This window comes from Gigantopelta aegis, chromosome 7, assembly GCF_016097555.1.
Source record: "Gigantopelta aegis isolate Gae_Host chromosome 7, Gae_host_genome, whole genome shotgun sequence".
In the NCBI taxonomy this organism is placed as follows: domain Eukaryota; kingdom Metazoa; phylum Mollusca; class Gastropoda; order Neomphalida; family Peltospiridae; genus Gigantopelta; species Gigantopelta aegis.
Window position 1 is genome coordinate 22,189,463 of NC_054705.1, and position 18,947 is coordinate 22,208,409.

General features: G+C 39.6%; 1 protein-coding gene across 1 annotated transcript; it reads right to left on the reverse strand.

The window, feature by feature from the left end:
* Positions 1-3,608: 3,608 nt before the first annotated feature.
* LOC121377691 (monocarboxylate transporter 2-like) lies at positions 3,609-15,426 on the reverse strand. Its single transcript, XM_041505773.1, has 5 exons — positions 14,970-15,426; positions 14,142-14,338; positions 8,674-8,817; positions 5,905-6,669; positions 3,609-4,158 (listed from the first exon to the last, which is right to left on the reverse strand). Exons 1-5 carry the CDS (start codon positions 15,395-15,397, stop codon positions 3,995-3,997), a joined length of 1,698 nt encoding a protein of 565 aa, XP_041361707.1. The 5' UTR covers positions 15,398-15,426; the 3' UTR covers positions 3,609-3,994.
* Between the last annotated feature and the right edge of the window lie 3,521 nt (positions 15,427-18,947).

An 18,947-nucleotide genomic window follows, 5' to 3' on the forward strand; every position in this document is an offset into this window, starting at 1 on the left:
ACTGGTATATCAAAGGCCGTGGTATATGCTGTCCTGTTTGTGGGATGGTGCATATAAAAGATTCCTTGCTACTAATGCAAAACCGTAGCGGGTTTCCTCTCTAAGACTATATTTCAAAATTACCAAATGTTTGATATCCAATAGCCAAAGATTAATAAATCAATGTGCTTTATTGGTGTTGTTAAAGAACACATTAAAAAAAAAAAAAATCTGTATATATTTTATCTGTGTTTGCTTTTAAAAAACTTTCTTCATATATATTTTCTAAAATGTTATTAGTATGTGTATCCAATAGTCGATGATTATTCAATTTGTTCTATTGGTGGTGTTAAACAGCAACAACAACAAAAACCCCATCAGAAACAACAAAAAACATTATTCATTTATATACTCCTGGGCACAAGTTGAGCACAAAATGTAAACAGAAATGCAAGTCTAGAAACATTTCAAACACAGGCTAGTATAAGTTGAATTGCTGTGACAAAGTTAAATTGTACATGCAATGCACACTTGTAAAGGAAATTAGGTACACAAAACTTACTTTCTACTTTTAACACTGGTATTAAATTTAATAGTCAACAAAGTTAACTGAAGGCCAATTTTTACTGACAACGAAATGAATTGTAGCGCATTGCATTAACCATTTTATCATATTTCTTGTAATCAATGGAAAATATTTAAACCAGTTTAATTGTAAACTTTAATGGCAATAAGCATTTCCTTGCGATCGAGATGGGTATTATTTTATATACAATTTATCTTGTTTCATTTTGTAATATTTTTTTTCCAGGAAAAACGTTGTTGTTATAAAATAATGACTACTTTTCATTTCAATTTTTCATGTCAATTTATTTTCGTGCCTGTATCCAATTAAGATTCAAGCACGCTGTCCTGGGACCACACATCAGCTATCTGGGCTGTCTGTCCAGGACAGAAAGTTATTTGTTAGTGATTAGTGAGAGAAGAGGGTGTAGTGGTCTTACACCTACCCATTGAGTCGTTAAAACTCACTCTGGGTGGGAGCCGGTACGGAGCTGCGAACCCTGTACCTACCAGCCTTATGTGCGATAGCTTAACCACGACTCCACCGAGGACGGTAATGACTACAAATATCCTAATTTCTGAAAAGGGATGCAACAACATTTGTTTTTTTCATGCAACATTAGTTATATCCCTTGTGTTAATTTATGCAACATTGGTTATATCAATTGTGTTAATTCGTGCAACACGGTTATATCCCTTGTGTTAATTTATGGAACATTGGTTATATCATTTGTGTTAATTCATGCAACACTGTTATAACCCTTGTGTTAATTCGTGCAACACGGTTATATCCCTTGTGTTAATTTATGCAACATGGGTTATATCAATTGTGTTAATTCATGCAACACGGTTATATCCCTTGTGTTAATTCATGCAACATGGGTTATATCAATTGTGTTAATTCATGCAACACGGTTATATCCCTTGTGTTAATTCGTGCAACATGGTTGTATCAATTGTGTTAATTCATGCAACATGGGTTATATCCCTTGTGTTAATTCATGCAACACGGTTATATCCCTTGTGTTAATTCATGCAACACGGTTATATCCCTTGTGTTAATTCATGCAACACGGTTATATCCCTTGTGTTAATTCATGCAACACTGTTATATCCCTTGTGTTAATTCGTGCAACACGGTTGTATCAATTGTGTTAATTCATGCAACATGGGTTATATCCCTTGTGTTAATTCATGCAACACGGTTATATCCCTTGTGTTAATTCATGCAACACGGTTATATCCCTTGTGTTAATTCATGCAACACGGTTATATCCCTTGTGTTAATTCATGCAACACTGTTATATCCCTTGTATTAATGTATGCAACACGATTATATCCATTGTGTTAATTCATGCAACATTGGTTATATCCCTTGTGTTAATTCATGCAACATGGGTTATATATCTTGTGTTAATTCATGCAACATGGTTTATATCCCTTGTGTTAATTCATGCAACACGGTTATATCCCTTGTGTTAATTCATGCAACACGGGTTATTTCCATACAATACTCTGAAACTTCAAGGAGTGTGTTTACAAGTTGTTTTATTCCATCTATAGATCATCGTTATCCGACACTTAGTTAAACAAAAAACCCAGAAAAAAGCTGCAGTATCGCCTGGATATCTTATGCTTGGTACACACCTATCGATTAACGCCGACTTGACTGTCGAGTCGGCAGTAGTCTGAAAATGTGCACCTGCTCACACTAGCCGACCAGAGCCGGTTTATCCTAATAGCACATGTAGCACGTGCAACAGGGCCCCGCGCTTCAAGGGGGCCCGCGGTGATGTGGACATTTATTCCCCCCCAGGTCATTTTCCCCCTCTCCCCGAGGGGTTGCAAAATATATATCCTGGGAAGGGGATCCGCTGTTATTTGTGCTTAAACCGGCTCTGCAGCATTCATTTCATTTTAACTTATTTTCGTTCTTATATCCAATCTGTAGATTAACCTTCTCGTTCCAGCCTGTGCTTCACAACTGGTGCAACAAAGGTCGTGGTATATACTATCCTGTCTGTGGGATGGTGCACATAAACGATCCCTTGCTGCCAATCGAAAAGAGTAGCCCATGAAGTGGCGACAGCGGGTTTCCTCTCTCAATATCTATGTGGTCCTTAACCATATGTCTGACGCCATATAACTGTAAATTAAAATGTGTTGAGTGCGTCGTTAAATAAAACATTTCCTTCCTTCCTGTAGATTAACCATTATAATTATAACATATGTTTTAAATGCAGTCATAGGTACTAACACGCACTGTTTTAATAACAGTGTGTTATATTTTAGATATTAGCATATATGGTCAACGTCTGTGTTATTATAACCAGTTTGTAGCTGTTTTTCTTATTTGTTAAAGAGACAGACCCTAGTCTCAACCCGTGAAAATTAACACGAAGTTTAGTTAATCTACAAACCTTAACACAGTTGGATAAAGTTACAATTGAGTGAAACATGAGTCTCCAATTTTGAAATGGTGAATTACCCTCTAAAAATAGATTAAAACTCGACTCCATAACTGTTACATCTCAGACGCACGTGCGTTTTTAAAAATATGAGAAATGCATTTTGTGATATTAAAAACACCAGGATAACCAAAAACACTTCAAATGTACTGAAATGGATAATCTAAACAATAAAATGTAAGTAAAGTATGATTTCAGTTGTCAAAACCGGCTCTAATAGTCCAAAATATGCCTTAGTGTTTAAAAACGAGGGTATGTCCCTTTAACTGTTCGTTGTTGAGATGGGATTTATCTCAGTCAGTTGAGTCCTCGCTTGCGGTGCTTGTATCGCAGGATCGAACCACCTCGGTGGAGCCATTCACCTGCTTGTGTTTTTTTTCTCTTTCTAACCAGTACACCACCACAGTTCAAAGGCCCTGGTATGTGTTTTCCTGTCTGCGGAAAAGTGCATATGAAGATCACTTGCTGCTTTAGGAAAAATGTAGCGTGTTTCCTCTGCTGACCACGTGTCAGAATTACCAAATGTTTAACATCCAATAGCCGATGATTAATTAGTTAATGTGCTCTAGTGGTAGCGTTAAATGAAGCAAACTTTAACTTTCTTAAAATATATTGTTAAAGTCAACAGTGGAGAAGTTGCCCCGAGCTTTGAACATCTATAATATAGTGAACAGATCTTATGTCACCTAAAATAGGTCACAAGGAAATTAATTGTAAGAATGATATTCAGAAAATAACCATATATTCAGAACAGTAGCTTTAATAAAATTTCAATATGTAGTTCTCTCTCTCTCTCTCTCTCTCTCTCTCTCTCTCTCTCTCTCTCTCTCTCTCTCTCTCTCTTTCTTCTTCTTCTTCTTCTCTTTCTTCCTCTCCTCTTTCTTCTTCTCCTCCTCTTTCTCTTTCTTCTTCTTCTCTTTCTTCTCCTCTTTCTCTTTCTTCTTCTTCTCCTTCTTCTTTTCTTTCTTCTCTTCCTCCTAATTCTATAGATATGTATCGACCTCCTCGTTTTCCACTTCGACGTTTTGTTTGGCTGATCTACGGCGATAAACATACAGAATGAAAAAACAAATGGCGCACGACGCACAACCGAAGACGCCCATATAAACCACGCCATCATATGATCCCGAAAGGTCTTTGATCATGCCTGAAAGAAAAGAGAACAGTGTTATTCAGGGCGCAGGCCCTAGTTTCATCTAATGAAAATGGACACTAAGTTTAGTTGATCTACAAACCTGTAACACATTTGGTATAACGTTATAACAAAGATAAGCTAAAGTGTGTGATGTTTAAAGCCAACGCACCACTGTTTGGCCTGTCGTTACTTGACGTAGCAGCTTAATATAGTCCGGTTTAAGAAATAGTTCCTCATAAAAAAAAATACTACAAAATTCTGATACGCTTTTTGATATCTTTCTTTGATAATTACACGTATACGATAGTGTTGTATTTTTTCACAGAATACATTCTGACATAGACATTGTATTGAACTGCATGGAATAATCAATGGCGGCGTGTAACCTTAACGGGTCTAGAGCTTGTCTCAATAACCAATATTTCTTAGACGAACGTGCGTTTTCAGAATTATGAACATGCATTTTGAGATATTACAAACACTTGGACGACCAGAGCCTCTTCAAGTGTACGAAAGTGTATATTTTAAATAATAAAATGCATGTATTTTTAATTTAAATGATCAAAAACAGCTTTAATAGTGAATAATACGTCGTAGTGTTTAAAAAATAAGGATCTGGCACTTTAAACCAGCATTGTGGCAGTTTTGCTGTGTGTGCAGGATATCTATAGTCCTTTTCGGACTCCCATAAACGGGGGGAGGGGTTAAATATAATTTTAGTTTGATTTGGATTGGGGGGGGGGGGGGGGGCGCCTAGCAGGTACAAGGGAGCACCAGCAGCCCGACCGGGGTCGGTAACAGGCGGATGGTGTTGTTTTTGTGTTTTTTTGGGAATGTCCTGTAGGAATAATGCCAAAGGGAAAGGGTGCACAGTTTTATTCAAGGAAATTAGGCGTAATTCTGAACGGTCCGTCAATTTATAAAGAGGGGGCTCCATATGTTTTTGAATTAGTATGCCGAGAGTAGTTCGTTGCTAGGACCTAGTAGGTGATGATCTCTCTCCCTAGGTTGGCCATAGGGGCCCTTAAAAGGGCCTGATCTGTTCAGATCGTGGCATGACAGCCCAGGGGAGACAGGGGATGTGTCGTTTTGCTTTATATCGGTATCGTCTTGTAATATGAGATAACTCTGTTTGATTAATTTTTGTAAGGCTACTACATAACAAGGAAATAATCAGAATTATCTCATATTCAAAAGGAAGGAAGGGAATGTCTTATTTAACGACGCACCTAACACATTTTATTGACTGTTATATGACGTCGGACATACGGTTAAGGACCACACAGATAGTGAGAGAGGAAACCCGCTGTCGTCACTTCATGGGCTACTCTTTTCGATTAGCAGCAAGGCTCATATTGAAAGACTACGCCAATCCATGAAACAAAATGGCGGCTATAAAGCTGTAACCGTCGTGTTCTTACAGTGGTATGTAATACAGTTTTATTTATATCTAGAACGATTTTGTTTTTAAAATCCCAATTTCAGTATTTCCAAACCATTTATTTTTGTTTTTATGTCAAACCAAACTGAAATTATTTACACCCTCCCCCCCCCCCCCCCCCCCCCAACACCCCCTCCCTCACATTTTATGGAGGCTGGCAAGAACTATGTTAATACAGACTGTTTCTATGCGTATCCGGGTAATGCAGTCCCGAAAACAAATTATTCTATTCGCTTTAACCAGGGCGTTTCGACCACCGACCACCGATCACCATCTTTTTATTTTTATTTACTAAAAAAACAACTTAAATAACTTACCTCCGATTGGTCCGCTGATCCATGTCGCTACTCCACCTATCAGACCAGTATATCCCATAGCAGACGTGTAACGGTGAATTCCCGCCACTTCATATACGGTAGACGGGAATAAAACCGACTCGGCACCGAAGGGGATGTTGTAAAGTGGAATCACAGTGGCCATAAAAGGATATGTTTGAGCAAAAGGCATAATGGCCATAAACGCCCCTGTTAGTATATAAAGAAACGCGATTAGTAGTATTTTGGATCCTTTTTTGAGAGCAGTCAAAGCAACGCACAATAATCGCCCAGCTAAACCGGACATTCCCGCTAGGGTTAAGAAAAAGGCTCCCGTATTTACGTCAAAACCTTTTGACTTGGACATATCCACCAAGAAATAATTCACTGTAGGTATCAAGGCCATAATTACGAACACATTGAAACCGATGGCGAGAAATCCAAATTCTTTGAACAAAGAAAGATTCCAGTTCGATTTGCTCACGACAGTCTCGTCCAACTTCCGGTCCTTTTGTATGAGATCTCGCGCGATCGCGTCGATGGCGAGAAATGCCGGACAGCACTGAAGAGTTATTCCACCTAGTAGCAGCATTGCGCCACGCCAGGCAAACCTCTCTAATAAAAATGCTGTCATTACTGGAGATACTGAAAATCCAATTCCACCCGCGCTGGCTAAAAGAGCAAAAGCAAAGTCTCTCCATTTGGAGCTTTTTATTACAGTTCCCACAACTGAAAAGTTGATGACGTACTGACAGCAGAGGCCAATACCTGTGAACGAAAATAATACAAGAACTGTAAGATCGTGTATTTAAGCGGCAAGTGACGCTGTGGTTACATCAATATTTAAAATACTCCAGGAGAAAAGATAAATAATACAAGAACTGTAAGATCGTGTATTTAAGCGGCAAGTGACGCTGTGGTTACATCAATATTTAAAATACTCCAGGAGAAAAGATAAATAATACAAGAACTGTAAGATCGTGTATTTAAGCGGCAAGTGACGCTGTGGTTACATCAATATTTAAAATACTCCAGGAGAAAAGATAAATAATACAAGAACTGTAAGATCGTGTATTTAAGCGGCAAGTGACGCTGTGGTTACATCAATATTTAAAATACTCCAGGAGAAAAGATAAATAATACAAGAACTGTAAGAGCGTGTATTTAAGCGGCAAGTGACGCTGTGGTTACATCAATATTTAAAATACTCCAGGAGAAAAGATAAATAATACAAGAACTGTAAGATCGTGTATTTAAGCGGCAAGTGACGCTGTGGTTACATCAATATTTAAAATACTCCAGGAGAAAAGACAAATAATACAAGAACTGTAAGATCGTGTATTTAAGCGGCAAGTGACGCTGTGGTTACATCAATATTTAAAATACTCCAGGAGAAAAGATCAATAATACAAGAACTGTAAGATCGTGTATTTAAGCGGCAAGTGACGCTGTGGTTACATCAATATTTAAAATACTCCAGTAGAAAAGACAAATAATACAAGAACTGTAAGATCGTGTATTTAAGCGGCAAGTGATGCTGTGGTTACATCAATATTTAAAATACTCCAGGAGAAAAGATAAATAATACAAGAACTGTAAGATCGTGTATTTAAGCGGCAAGTCACACTGTGGTTACATCAATGTTTATTGTACTCTAGGAGAAAAGATAAATAATACATAAACATGTATTGTAATTAAGTATGGAGCAGGAATCACACTGATGTGAATGAATGAATGGATGAATTAATAAATGTTTAACGACACCCCAGCACGAAAAATACATCGGCTATTGGGTGTCAAACTATGGTAAATACACACTGATGTGCTTTTCATTAGTAATGTATTCATGTCATAGTTTCTGGCATGAGTCCTTTTGTAGACAGTTTTTCTGACACGAGTTTAAAGAAAAAAAAAAAAAAAAAAAAATCCATCTAGTGCAAAATGTGACACTTAACACGCCACTTTGCATGCAATTAGCCCATCATGTACAATTTTATATAGGACCAACCTGGAAGTGGCCTATTACCTATTTTTTTTATATACACAGGTGGATTCACAGCTCACTAAAACATGACAAAAGGTTTTGGAATCATGGTTCTATGTGTCTTGTAATCCGGGATTTTCAGTAGAAATTGTAACTGGTGTCGGCCATTTTGAAATTCAAAATGGCGGCCATAGGGGAGATATTATATGTTTTTTAATTTTTATTTCACACCATAGAAGATTTGTGTCAAGTTTCATCCTTTTTAAAAAGTGAACGATTTCATTGATATTTAGACTTTTGCCATTGGACTATTATATAATTTTATAGGGTATTAGTGATTAGACACGTTTTTTTGTTGTTCAGCATATTCATATAAAAAAAAAAAAATAAAAAAAAAAAAAAAAAATAATATATATATAACATCAACATATAAATAATAATAATGTCTGAAATGTGTCATTGGAGCTAATATTTTACACCTTACACTTTTAAATGTGATACAAACAGAGTGAGAAATAATTAATTGGCGGTCATTTTGAATTGTGACGTCACTTGACCAATAGGGGTCACTGCCAGGTTGGTCCTATTTGAACTTTTACTCTGCACATAATGGCCTACCTGCCTGCAAAGTGGCATGTTAGTATCACAGTCTGCACTATTTTAAACTAATTCTACTACACTATACACTCGTGCCCCTTGGACACGATTTATCTTACTGCCTATGGTTTCGAAACGTATCTAACTCGCTTTCGCTCGTGTATTAGTTCTATATATCCACGGAGACTTACCTGTAGTAAATCCACCTGACACAACGAGAAGCGGAAATGAGGGAGTCAGAAAGCTCACGACGAGGCCAGTGGTTGCCACGAGACTTCCAACGAACCCAACGGGCCCAGCGCCATATTTGAGAAACAGTGGACTTACAACAGCACCTGCATGAAAACAAAAGTGTTAAAATGTATGATTCTTTAGAGACCAATGTTTGTCTCACGGTATGTGTCCCCGTCAACGGGCCCAGCGCCATATTTGAGAAACAGTGGACCTACAACAGCACCTGCATGAAAACAAAAGTGTTAAAATGTATGATTCTTTAGAGACCAATGTTTGTCTCACGGTATGTGTCCCCGTCAACGGGCCCAGCGCCATATTTGAGAAACAGTGGACTTACAACAGCACCTGCATGAAAACAAAAGTGTTAAAATGTATGATTCTTTAGAGACCAATGTTTGTCTCACGGTATGTGTCCCCGTCAACGGGCCCAGCGCCATATTTGAGAAACAGTGGACTTACAACAGCACCTGCATGAAAACAAAAGTTAAAATGTATGATTCTTTAGAGACCAATGTTTGTCTCACGGTATGTGTCCCCGTCAACGGGCCCAGCGCCATATTTGAGAAACAGTGGACTTACAACAGCACCTGCATGAAAACAAAAGTGTTAAAATGTATGATTCTTTAGAGACCAATGTTTGTCTCACGGTATGTGTCCCCGTCAACGGGCCCAGCGCCATATTTGAGAAACAGTGGACCTACAACAGCACCTGCATGAAAACAAAAGTGTTAAAATGTATGATTCTTTAGAGACCAATGTTTGTCTCACGGTATGTGTCCCCGTCAACGGGCCCAGCGCCATATTTGAGAAACCGTGGACTTACAACAGCACCTGCATGAAAATAAAAGTGTTAAAATGTATGATTCTTTAGAGACCAATGTTTGTCTCACGGTATGTGTCCCCGTCAACGGGTCCAGCGCCATATTTGAGAAACCGTGGACTTACAACAGCACCTGCATGAAAATAAAAGTGTTAAAATGTATGATTCTTTAGAGACCAATGTTTGTCTCACGGTATGTGTCCCCGTCAACGGGCCCAGCGCCATATTTGAGAAACAGTGGACTTACAACAGCACCTGCATGAAAATAAAAGTGTTAAAATGTATGATTCTTTAGAGACCAATGTTTGTCTCACGGTATGTGTCCCCGTCAACGGGCCCAGCGCCATATTTGAGAAACAGTGGACTTACAACAGCACCTGCATGAAAACAAAAGTGTTAAAATGTATGATTCTTTAGACACCAATATTTGTCTCACGTTATGTTTCCTCGTCGGTGGGCCCATTTGGGCTATCTCTCGTTCCGGCCTGTGCACCACGACTGGTATATCAAAGGCCGTGGTATGTGCTATCATGTCTGTAGGGATGGTGCATATAAAAGATCCCTTGCTACTAATGGAGAAATGTTGCGGGTTTCCTCTCTTAAAACTATATGTCAACATTAGCAAATGTAATGATTAATAAATCAATTTGCTCTAGTGGTGTAGTTAAACATAAACAAACTCGTTATATGTGGACAGTGATTCATGAGTGCATGCAATCAGAATATGTGTTTGTGCATGTCTATTGAGCTTTTTCTCGTGCACGTTCAGACTGGTCAAACCAGCTCTGGGAGTAGCAGTCTTCCTTCACATTGTAAGATAGGTCTATCGTACCGGGGGCTAGGATCGATCCCCGCCAGTGGACCCACTGTGTTATTTTTTCGTTCCAGCTAGTGGCCCAAAACTGGTGTCAAAAATAGCGTGCTTTGTACAATCTTGACTGGGATGGTGATTACAAAAAAATACCTTGCTGCTAATAAAACAAAGAGTAAGTAACCCATGACGTGGCGACAGTGTTTTCTCTCTCATTATCTGTGTTCTTAACACATTGAACATAGGCTACAGACACTATATAATAGATAATTTGTGTTCTTAAAGGGACAGACCCTAGTTTCAACCCGTGAAAATTAACAATAAGTTTAGTCAATTTACAAACCTGCAACACATTTGGATAAAATATGACTTTGAAACGGTGAAATACCCTCTAAAAATAGACTAAAACTCGACTCCATAACTGTTACTTCTCAGACGCACATGCGTTTTTTAAAAATATGAGAAATGCATTTTGTGATATTAAAAACACCAGGATGACCAAAACCACTTCGAATGTACGGAAATGGATAATCTAAACAATAAACCGGCTCTAATAGTCCAAAATATGCCTTAGTGTATAAAAACTAGGGTATGTCCCTATAAAACATTTTTACAGTCGAAAACATCTTACAATTGTTTTCTGACCTTGAAGTGGGTGGGACGTAGCCCAGTGGTAAAGCGCTCGCTTGATGCGCGATCGGTCTGGGATCGATCCCCGTCGGTGAACCTATTCGGCTATTTCTTGTTCCAGCCAATTCACCACGATTAGTATATCAGATACCGTGGTATGTGCTACCCTGTATGTGGGATGTAGTGGGTTTCGTCTCTAAGACTATGTATCAGAATTACGAAATGTTTGACATTCAATAACCGGTGATTAGTAAATCAGTGTGCTCTAGTGGTGTCGTTAAACAAAGCAAATTTTAACTTTAATATTGTGTGAGCACGGTGACTGGTAATAGTTGAGATTCTTTGCTAAAGATGTGGGATGGTGGTAAAGCGCCTGCTTGATGCGTAGTCGATCTGAGATCGATCCCCGTCTGTGGGCCCTTTGGGCTATTTTTCGTTCCAACCAGTGTACTACGACTGGTATATCAAAGGCCGTGTTATGTTCTATCCGGTCTATAGGTCTATGGTGTGTGTTGAGTGCTCGCCTGAGGTGCTCGCGTCGCACGATCAAACCACGTCGGTGGATCCATTCAACTCATTTTTTTTTTCTCGTTTCAATCAGTGCACCACAACTGGTCAAAGGCCGTTGTATGTGCTTTCCTATCTGTGGGAAAGTGCATATAAAAGATCCCTTTCTGTATTAGGACACATGTAACGCATTTTCTCTTTCGCATTTCCAATTTTTTGACATCCAATTACCAATGATTAATTACAAAACAAACTTCTTTTTTTACCTACTGTATCTCCTGTCGATTCTCAATAAACGAGTTACAATAATGAATCACGGGTTTCTTCTCGTATTTATAAACACTTAGAATTACATTACAAATAAATTATTCAACCGGCCTCGGTGGCGTCGTGGTTAAGCCATTGGGCATAATGTTGGTAGGTACTGCGTTCGCAGCCCAGTACAGGTTCCCGCCCAGAGCGAGCTTAAACGACTCAATGGGTAGGTGTAAGACCACTACACCCTCCTCTATCTCACTAACCACTAACCCACTGTCCTGGACAGACAGCTCAGATAGCTGAGGTGTGTGTGTGTGCCCAGGACAGCGTGCTTGGACGTTAATTGGATATAGGCACGAAATTAAGTTGAAATGAATGTACTATTTTTCTTCACAGGTCTTGGCCTGCGTTGCCAGTACGTCATCAACTTTTCAGTTCTCGGAAGTGTTATTAAGAATGCCAAGTGGAGAGATTTTGCTTTTGCCCTGTTGGCCAGCTCCATCGGAATAGCTGAGGTGTGTGCCCAGGACATTGTGCTTGACCCTTAATTGGATATAATCACAAAAATAAGTTGAAATGAAATAAAATGATTGACAAAACCGGCCTCGGTGGCGTCGTGGTTAAGCCATCGGACATAAGGCTGGTAGGTACAGGGTTCGCAGCCCAGTACAGGTTCCCTCCCAGAGCGAGCGTTAACGACTCGGTGGGTAGGTGTAAGACCACTACACCTTCTTCTTTCTCACTAACCACTAACAATTAACAACTAACCCTCTGTCCTGGGACAAACAGTCCAAATAGCTGAGGTGTCTACCCAGGACATCGTGCTAGAACCTTAATTGGATATAAGCATGACAATACGTTGAAATGAAATGAAATAGAGTTTTCAGAACAATGTCAATGTCTTTTGTCTTGGTCCTTGTCATTCTATTTACGTGCCTATACCAATTTAATGTCCAGGCACGTCTGCCAGCGGCTTGGTCCGGGGTCAAAACGTCTTTCATTGTTTCGTTGTTATTTACACCGTTTAGAATACGTTTACTTGGGTGATAATATATGAGCAGTCATAAAGGTAAATTTTGACGCATGGCCGTGACGCTCAGAAACGGTTATAATCCTTGAAACTATTGTAGTCCTTGACATGAAGTAATGGATATCGTGTAATGTGAAAAAACTAAACACCAAAACCAAAACAATAATAACAATCAAATAAAACATCAAAAACAACACTGTATCTCCTAAATTCATGGGCCATAACTCATAAATGCCAAATTTGATCTGTATTAGAACATGGTAAAGATATACATAAAATGGCATCTCAATATCTTGAGACATTGCAAAACAATTGGTCAGAAAACAAAATTCCGTATCTCCTTAGTTCAAGGGCCATAACTCTGTCAAAATAGGTAAATGGCCATGAATGTCAAACTTGGTCTGTAACAGTACATGATAACGCTATTTCAGCTAAATATATCAAGGCATTGTGTAACAAAACATCCGGGAAACTATATGTGGGACAGACGGATGGACAGACGGACAGACGGACAGAGATGAAACCTATAGTCCCATCCGGTTGGACCGGTAGAGAAGTAGTAAATCGGACGTAGAAAGAACCACACTCTCTACGTCCCTTCGGACTACATTGTTGATTACTGGTAGTAATTAGTAACAATTCCGGACCCGGTGTAATAAAGCGGTTGTAACGCAAAGTGAGACATCAATAACCATGGGGGAGCGGGATTTAGCCGGTGCTTCAGTTGCAGGATCGAACCACCTCCGTGAATCCGTTCGACTGATTGGGTTTTTTCTCATTCCAACCAGTGCACCACAACTGGTCAAAAAAGAGAGAACGAAATGTTTTATTTAACTCAACACATTTTATTTACGGTTATATGGCGTCAGACTTTGCCCCGCCTACTCTTTAAACGGGCATAGCATTTTAAGGACAAAAGAAAACGAAATATGTATTCTCCAAACTATTTTGATTGTACATGTACTCTTTAAGGGACTGTCCTGAGTTTGCAGCCATTGTAAGATGTTTGCGATAACACAGCCTTGTGGGCGACTACTATTTCATACTAAATACATTTTCTTGTTTAGAATACCAGTGTCTGTATATCAAATGTGTTTGCGGTCGTATACAATGTACTAATGTTTGTAGCACTCAGTTTTTACTTTAATCCGTGATATATATATTGTTTCGTACGTACGATATTATTGGGAGGTAAAATCTGATTTGGGCTGCTACAAGCTTTAGGACACACCTTGCAAATACAGCCACTGATATTCTAAATAAGAAAATGTATTTAATTTATCTGTTACGTGATCGGAAAGACTCTGTTGATCGGAAACATTCTGCAATGGTTGTAAACTCAGGGCTGTCTCTTTAATTCCGTACGTACCTGCGCACAACAAACTCCCCAGACAGACAGACCGCAATAATGCCGTTTCAGCGGTGTTGGTTCCAAACGTGTCCTTGATTGGCAGGAAAAGTACTGCAAGAGACATGACGTAACCATAGGAGACGACCAAGGTCATAAACGAGAGACCCACCAGGACGATCTGCTTTCTCAGCCTCGGTTTCAAATACCATCGTCGCCTAAAGGACAAAAGTGTTTGACTTTGATTAGTAAAGTTATCCTTTTTTTCTGTTGAAATATTCTACACGTTGTTTGGTCGTGTGATGTTCTGCGTAAGAGCATTTCGATTTTGCAATAGTTAGAGATGTGTAGATTATAGTAACTAAGGAGAGAGAGAGAGAGAGAGAGAGAGAGAGAGAGAGAGAGAGAGAGAGAGAGAGAGAGAGAGAGAGAGAGAGAGAGAGAGAGAGAGAGAGAGAGAGAGAGAGAGGGGGGGGGGGGGATATTGGGTGAGTCAGGGCACATTAATTTACGGTCTTCTGTTGCTAAACAAAAGCGGCTTTTATAATCCGAAAATATCGTTTTCATATTTTCCTCCCCTGGACAACCAGTGGCGGTTCTAGAAAATCCATTTAGGGGGGCCCCAATGACATGAGGTGGAATGCCAAGGGAACTTTGGGGGAGGTTTGGAGGGGGATCGTAAAAAATGAAAATTAATATAATATTATAATAAAATTATAACTATCGCAAAATTCAGATCCGCCTTTGAAAACAATACACATTGGGACCTGGGTATTGCCGAAAGTTTAAACAATGTTTTAATGTAATGACGATGAATAAGAAACAAATATGCATTCATATATTATATACCTTGTGATTTCCTTATCTGGAATTACGTTTTGCACAACGCATGTACCATTTATAGGTAATCTTTTGGAAGATTTTGTTGACCATGGTCCGTCTACATCCTCTGTCTGTTGGTCTGTGCGTACATCTTTGTTTTTTGACCTGTCACAATTAGACAATGCTGTTGTTGCCAAAACCGCAACCACTGACGCCGTATCTGATGATGTTGACCGCAATACTGTTGTTGCCAAAACCGTAACCTTTGACGCCGTATCTGATGTTGCTATCCCCAATGCTGTTGTTGGCAATACCGTATCGTCTGACGCCGTATCTGATAATGCTGTCCGCAATGCTGTCGTCTGTATCCTAGAATCGTCTGTGGTTTCATCTCGGACGCCATTACACGTCACTTCACAATCATTATGATTGTTGAAAGCTACGTTTATTGCCATTTTGGTCTGTCGTATTTTCCACCACCCGGCTTTATGAACAAAATGTCCAATAGTATGGTTTAACATTCAGTGTATGATGTGTGTGATAGGATATGCGACGTTTTCCTCTCTCTCTATAGTTATTAATGCAAAGCCACGAACGCAACACGCTCTGCATATCACTACGTCACTGTGTGATGACTTGCAAGGACGAGACACAGTTTCTTGACCTAAGGGCAGTGGTATAGCCAGGGAGTCAAACTGTTTAAAAAAAAAAGAATTATCTATCTATCTATTTATCTGTATATATATATATATATATATATATATATATATATATATATATATATATATATATCATCAATACATAGTGTGGGTTGCCCCCTCCCACCCCCAATATAAAATCCTGACTATGCCAGTGCCTATGGTTATCGAGATTCTGCATTAGCGGGTTCTCGCGCAATCAATACAGCATTTGCCTGAGGTGCTAGGGTCCTCGGTGGACCCATTCTATGATTGATCTTTTTGTCATCTGAGCCGAAGAGTCACTTGACCTCTTCGTTCGGCTTCGTATGCTGTAACGTCAGACGTGTGTGACGTCAGGCGTGCGTCATGCGTCATGCGTCGTGCATGAACGGTTCACATTTTAGACGTCTCCACAACTATTGAACCATCACCAACTAGTTTTAACGTTTTAAAAACTACTCAACCAATTCCAATTACATGTTGTGGTAAGCTTACTTGGCACGTGGATAAACAGATGTATGTATTTGGTAATTCTGAGAGGCGGGCCCCCAAAATGAAGACAATTAAGCCAATTCTTCTCAAAATACTTGACCAATTTCAATTAAATTAAATTGGAACCTTCCTTGGCATCTAGAGAAACAAATTTATGAATTTTGGTTGTTCGAACTCCCCCTGGAGATTGGTGGGTGTGACCCAAAAGGTTAAAAATAAACTACTTAAAAATATATATTTTCTATTCTTCCGTAAATGCTATAACCAAATAGTCTTCATATATGCAATGGCAAATAGATGGTTGATCTAATCTTTGAATGTCATTAATGTCGGGACCCCCGTTTATCCCCAGGGATGGGGTGAAATTTATTATAGTTATATATAAAAATGCACCATTTTCAACTAAACGCAGTTGAAAACGTCATTGACCCACAGTGAAACAAAATTGTTAATTTGGTCGTTCTCAACCCCAGGCGCCTGAGTGAGGGTGCGTTGAAGTGTGGGTGTGGGGAGGGTGACGGGGCGGGGCAGGGGACAAAAGAAAAATGAACAAAAACTAAGCCATTGTTTCAAAACGTCATTTCTTCTTCTGTAAATGCCTAATCTGGACACATGTGAGTTTAGTCATTCTGGTTTCAAGGGGCGGGATTTGGCTCAGTCGGTTGAACGCTCGCTTCAGGTGCTTGCGTCACAGGATCGAACCATCTCGGTGGATCCGTTCAACTGAGTGAGTTTTTTCTCGTTCCATCCAGTGCACCACAACTGGTCAAAGGCCGTGGTATGTGTTTTCCTGTCTGTGAGAAAGTGCATATAAAAGATACCTTGCTGCGTTAAGAAAATGTAGCGAGTTTCCTCCATTGACTACGAGTCAGAATTACCAAATGTTTGACATCCAATAGCGGATGATTAATAAATCAATGTGATCTGGTGGTGTCGTTAAACAAAACAAACTTTGATTTTTCTGGTTCCAAGGGACCCGATGGATGAAAACCAAATGGACAAAATGAGCTAATTTAAAAAACAAAGTCTGCTTCCAGAAATGCTATAGGCGAATGGTCTTAATATGTATATGTCATTAGATGACCCAGCAAAGTTGTGAAATTTGTATGAGCCTTGGGAAGGGTGAAGTTTACTAGAGTTGTATAGAGAAATGCATTTAAACTGTAAGTTCTTGACATCTACACCGTACAAGACCATTTCCAAGTTAAGTTAGCGGGAAGCGTCCTTGTCAAGTTGACCCACGGAGAAACAAAATCATGAATTTTGGTCATTCGGTGCCCACCCTCTCTCTAAGAAAACGTGTCATACACGCCATGTGCCTGGTAGGTGGGGGTGTCAACAATTTACTAAGGTGACCGTTTAGACTCACGGGCTTCTTGTTTTCCGTCTCAACCAGTGCCCTAAGACCGCGGCAGGTGCTCTCCTGTGTGTGAAAGTGCATATAAATGATCACTTGTGCTAATTGACAAATGTAACGGGTTCCCAGCAAGGATACTGAACAGACATACAAATGAAATTATAACAGTGTAAGACGTTTTATTTCGCATATCAATAAGACTAGTCGTACAATTAACATTAATAAACTTTTGGAATTTGTTTGTAGTGTATCCACGAGTACTCGAGTACTCGGGGGGAAATGGGACGAGTCTAGCAAGACTTGAGTCCGCTCAAAGGACTCGAGTACCCGTGCAAGAAAGAGCACTCTCATTTCATTATACTTTATACGTCATTTTGTCATATGCTTGACGCCAGTTACATTGTACGGCTATGAGACATGGAGGGAAAACAAAAGTCGAATGTGTGGAATGCAATACAATGGCATGATTTGGCATCCATGTTCAGTGCTGGAATTAAGATGCATAATGCTATTTTACTTTATTCCTTAGTACCGGCCTCAGTGGCGTCGTGGTAGGCCATAGGTATACAGGCTGGTAGGTACTGGGTTCGGATCCCAGTCGAGGCATGAGATTTTCAATCCAGAAACCGACTCCAAACCCTGAGTGAGTGCTCCGCAAGGCTCAATGGGTAGGTGTAAACCACTTGCACCGACCAGTGATCCATAACTGGCTCAACAAAGGCCATGGTTTGTGCTATCCTGCCTGTGGGAAGCGCAAATAAAAGATCCCTTGCTGCTAATCGGAAGAGTAGCCCATGTATTGGCGACAAAATCTTTGTGGTCCTTAACCATAATATGTCTGACGCCATATAACCGTAAATAAAATGTGTTGAGTATGTCGTCAAATAAAACATTTCTTTCTTTTATTCCTTAGTCTAATCATCTAGTATAAATGTCGGGTACTCGGGTCCGTGTCGAGTTTGACCATGGAGTACTTGAGTCCAATATTTCGGACCTGTGGAGGCCCTATTTGTTTTTTTGTTTTTTTTTACAGATAAGCGTCAACTTCCTCATCTTATTTAGCACACCAATAAGACTAGTTTTAGCTATCGTACAGTTAACATGAATAACGTTGGAAATGTTTTGTTTTTCTACAAATAAGTGTCAACCGCTTCATTTTCTACTGCGGCAATCTGTTTGGCAGATGTGCGACGATGAAAATACAGACGTAGAGAACATATGCCGCAAGAGGCACAACCAGTGACGGCCATATAAACAACCCCATCATAGGAACCCGACAGGTCCTTGATCATACCTGAAAGAGAGGGAGAGAATAAAAAAAGACAAAAGATCAACAACAACGAAACCAACAAACAAACAAGTTCATTAAAACAGTCTTTTAACAGTTATATTAAATATATATGTGGCTGGGCGTAGACCAATGGTAAAGCGCTCGCCTGATGTGCGGTCCGCCTAGGATCGATCCACCTCCGTGGG

Coding starts and splice junctions, on each gene's coding strand:
- LOC121377691 (XM_041505773.1), bottom strand. CDS start 15,397: ATGGCAATAAACGTAGCTTTCAACAATCATAATGATTGTGAAGTGACG. Junction 8,818..14,141: donor GGGGAGTTTGTTGTGCGCAG/GTACGTACGGAA, acceptor GTTTTCATGCAG/GTGCTGTTGTAAGTCCACTG. Junction 6,670..8,673: donor GTCAGGTGGATTTACTACAG/GTAAGTCTCCGT, acceptor TTTCGTTCACAG/GTATTGGCCTCTGCTGTCAG.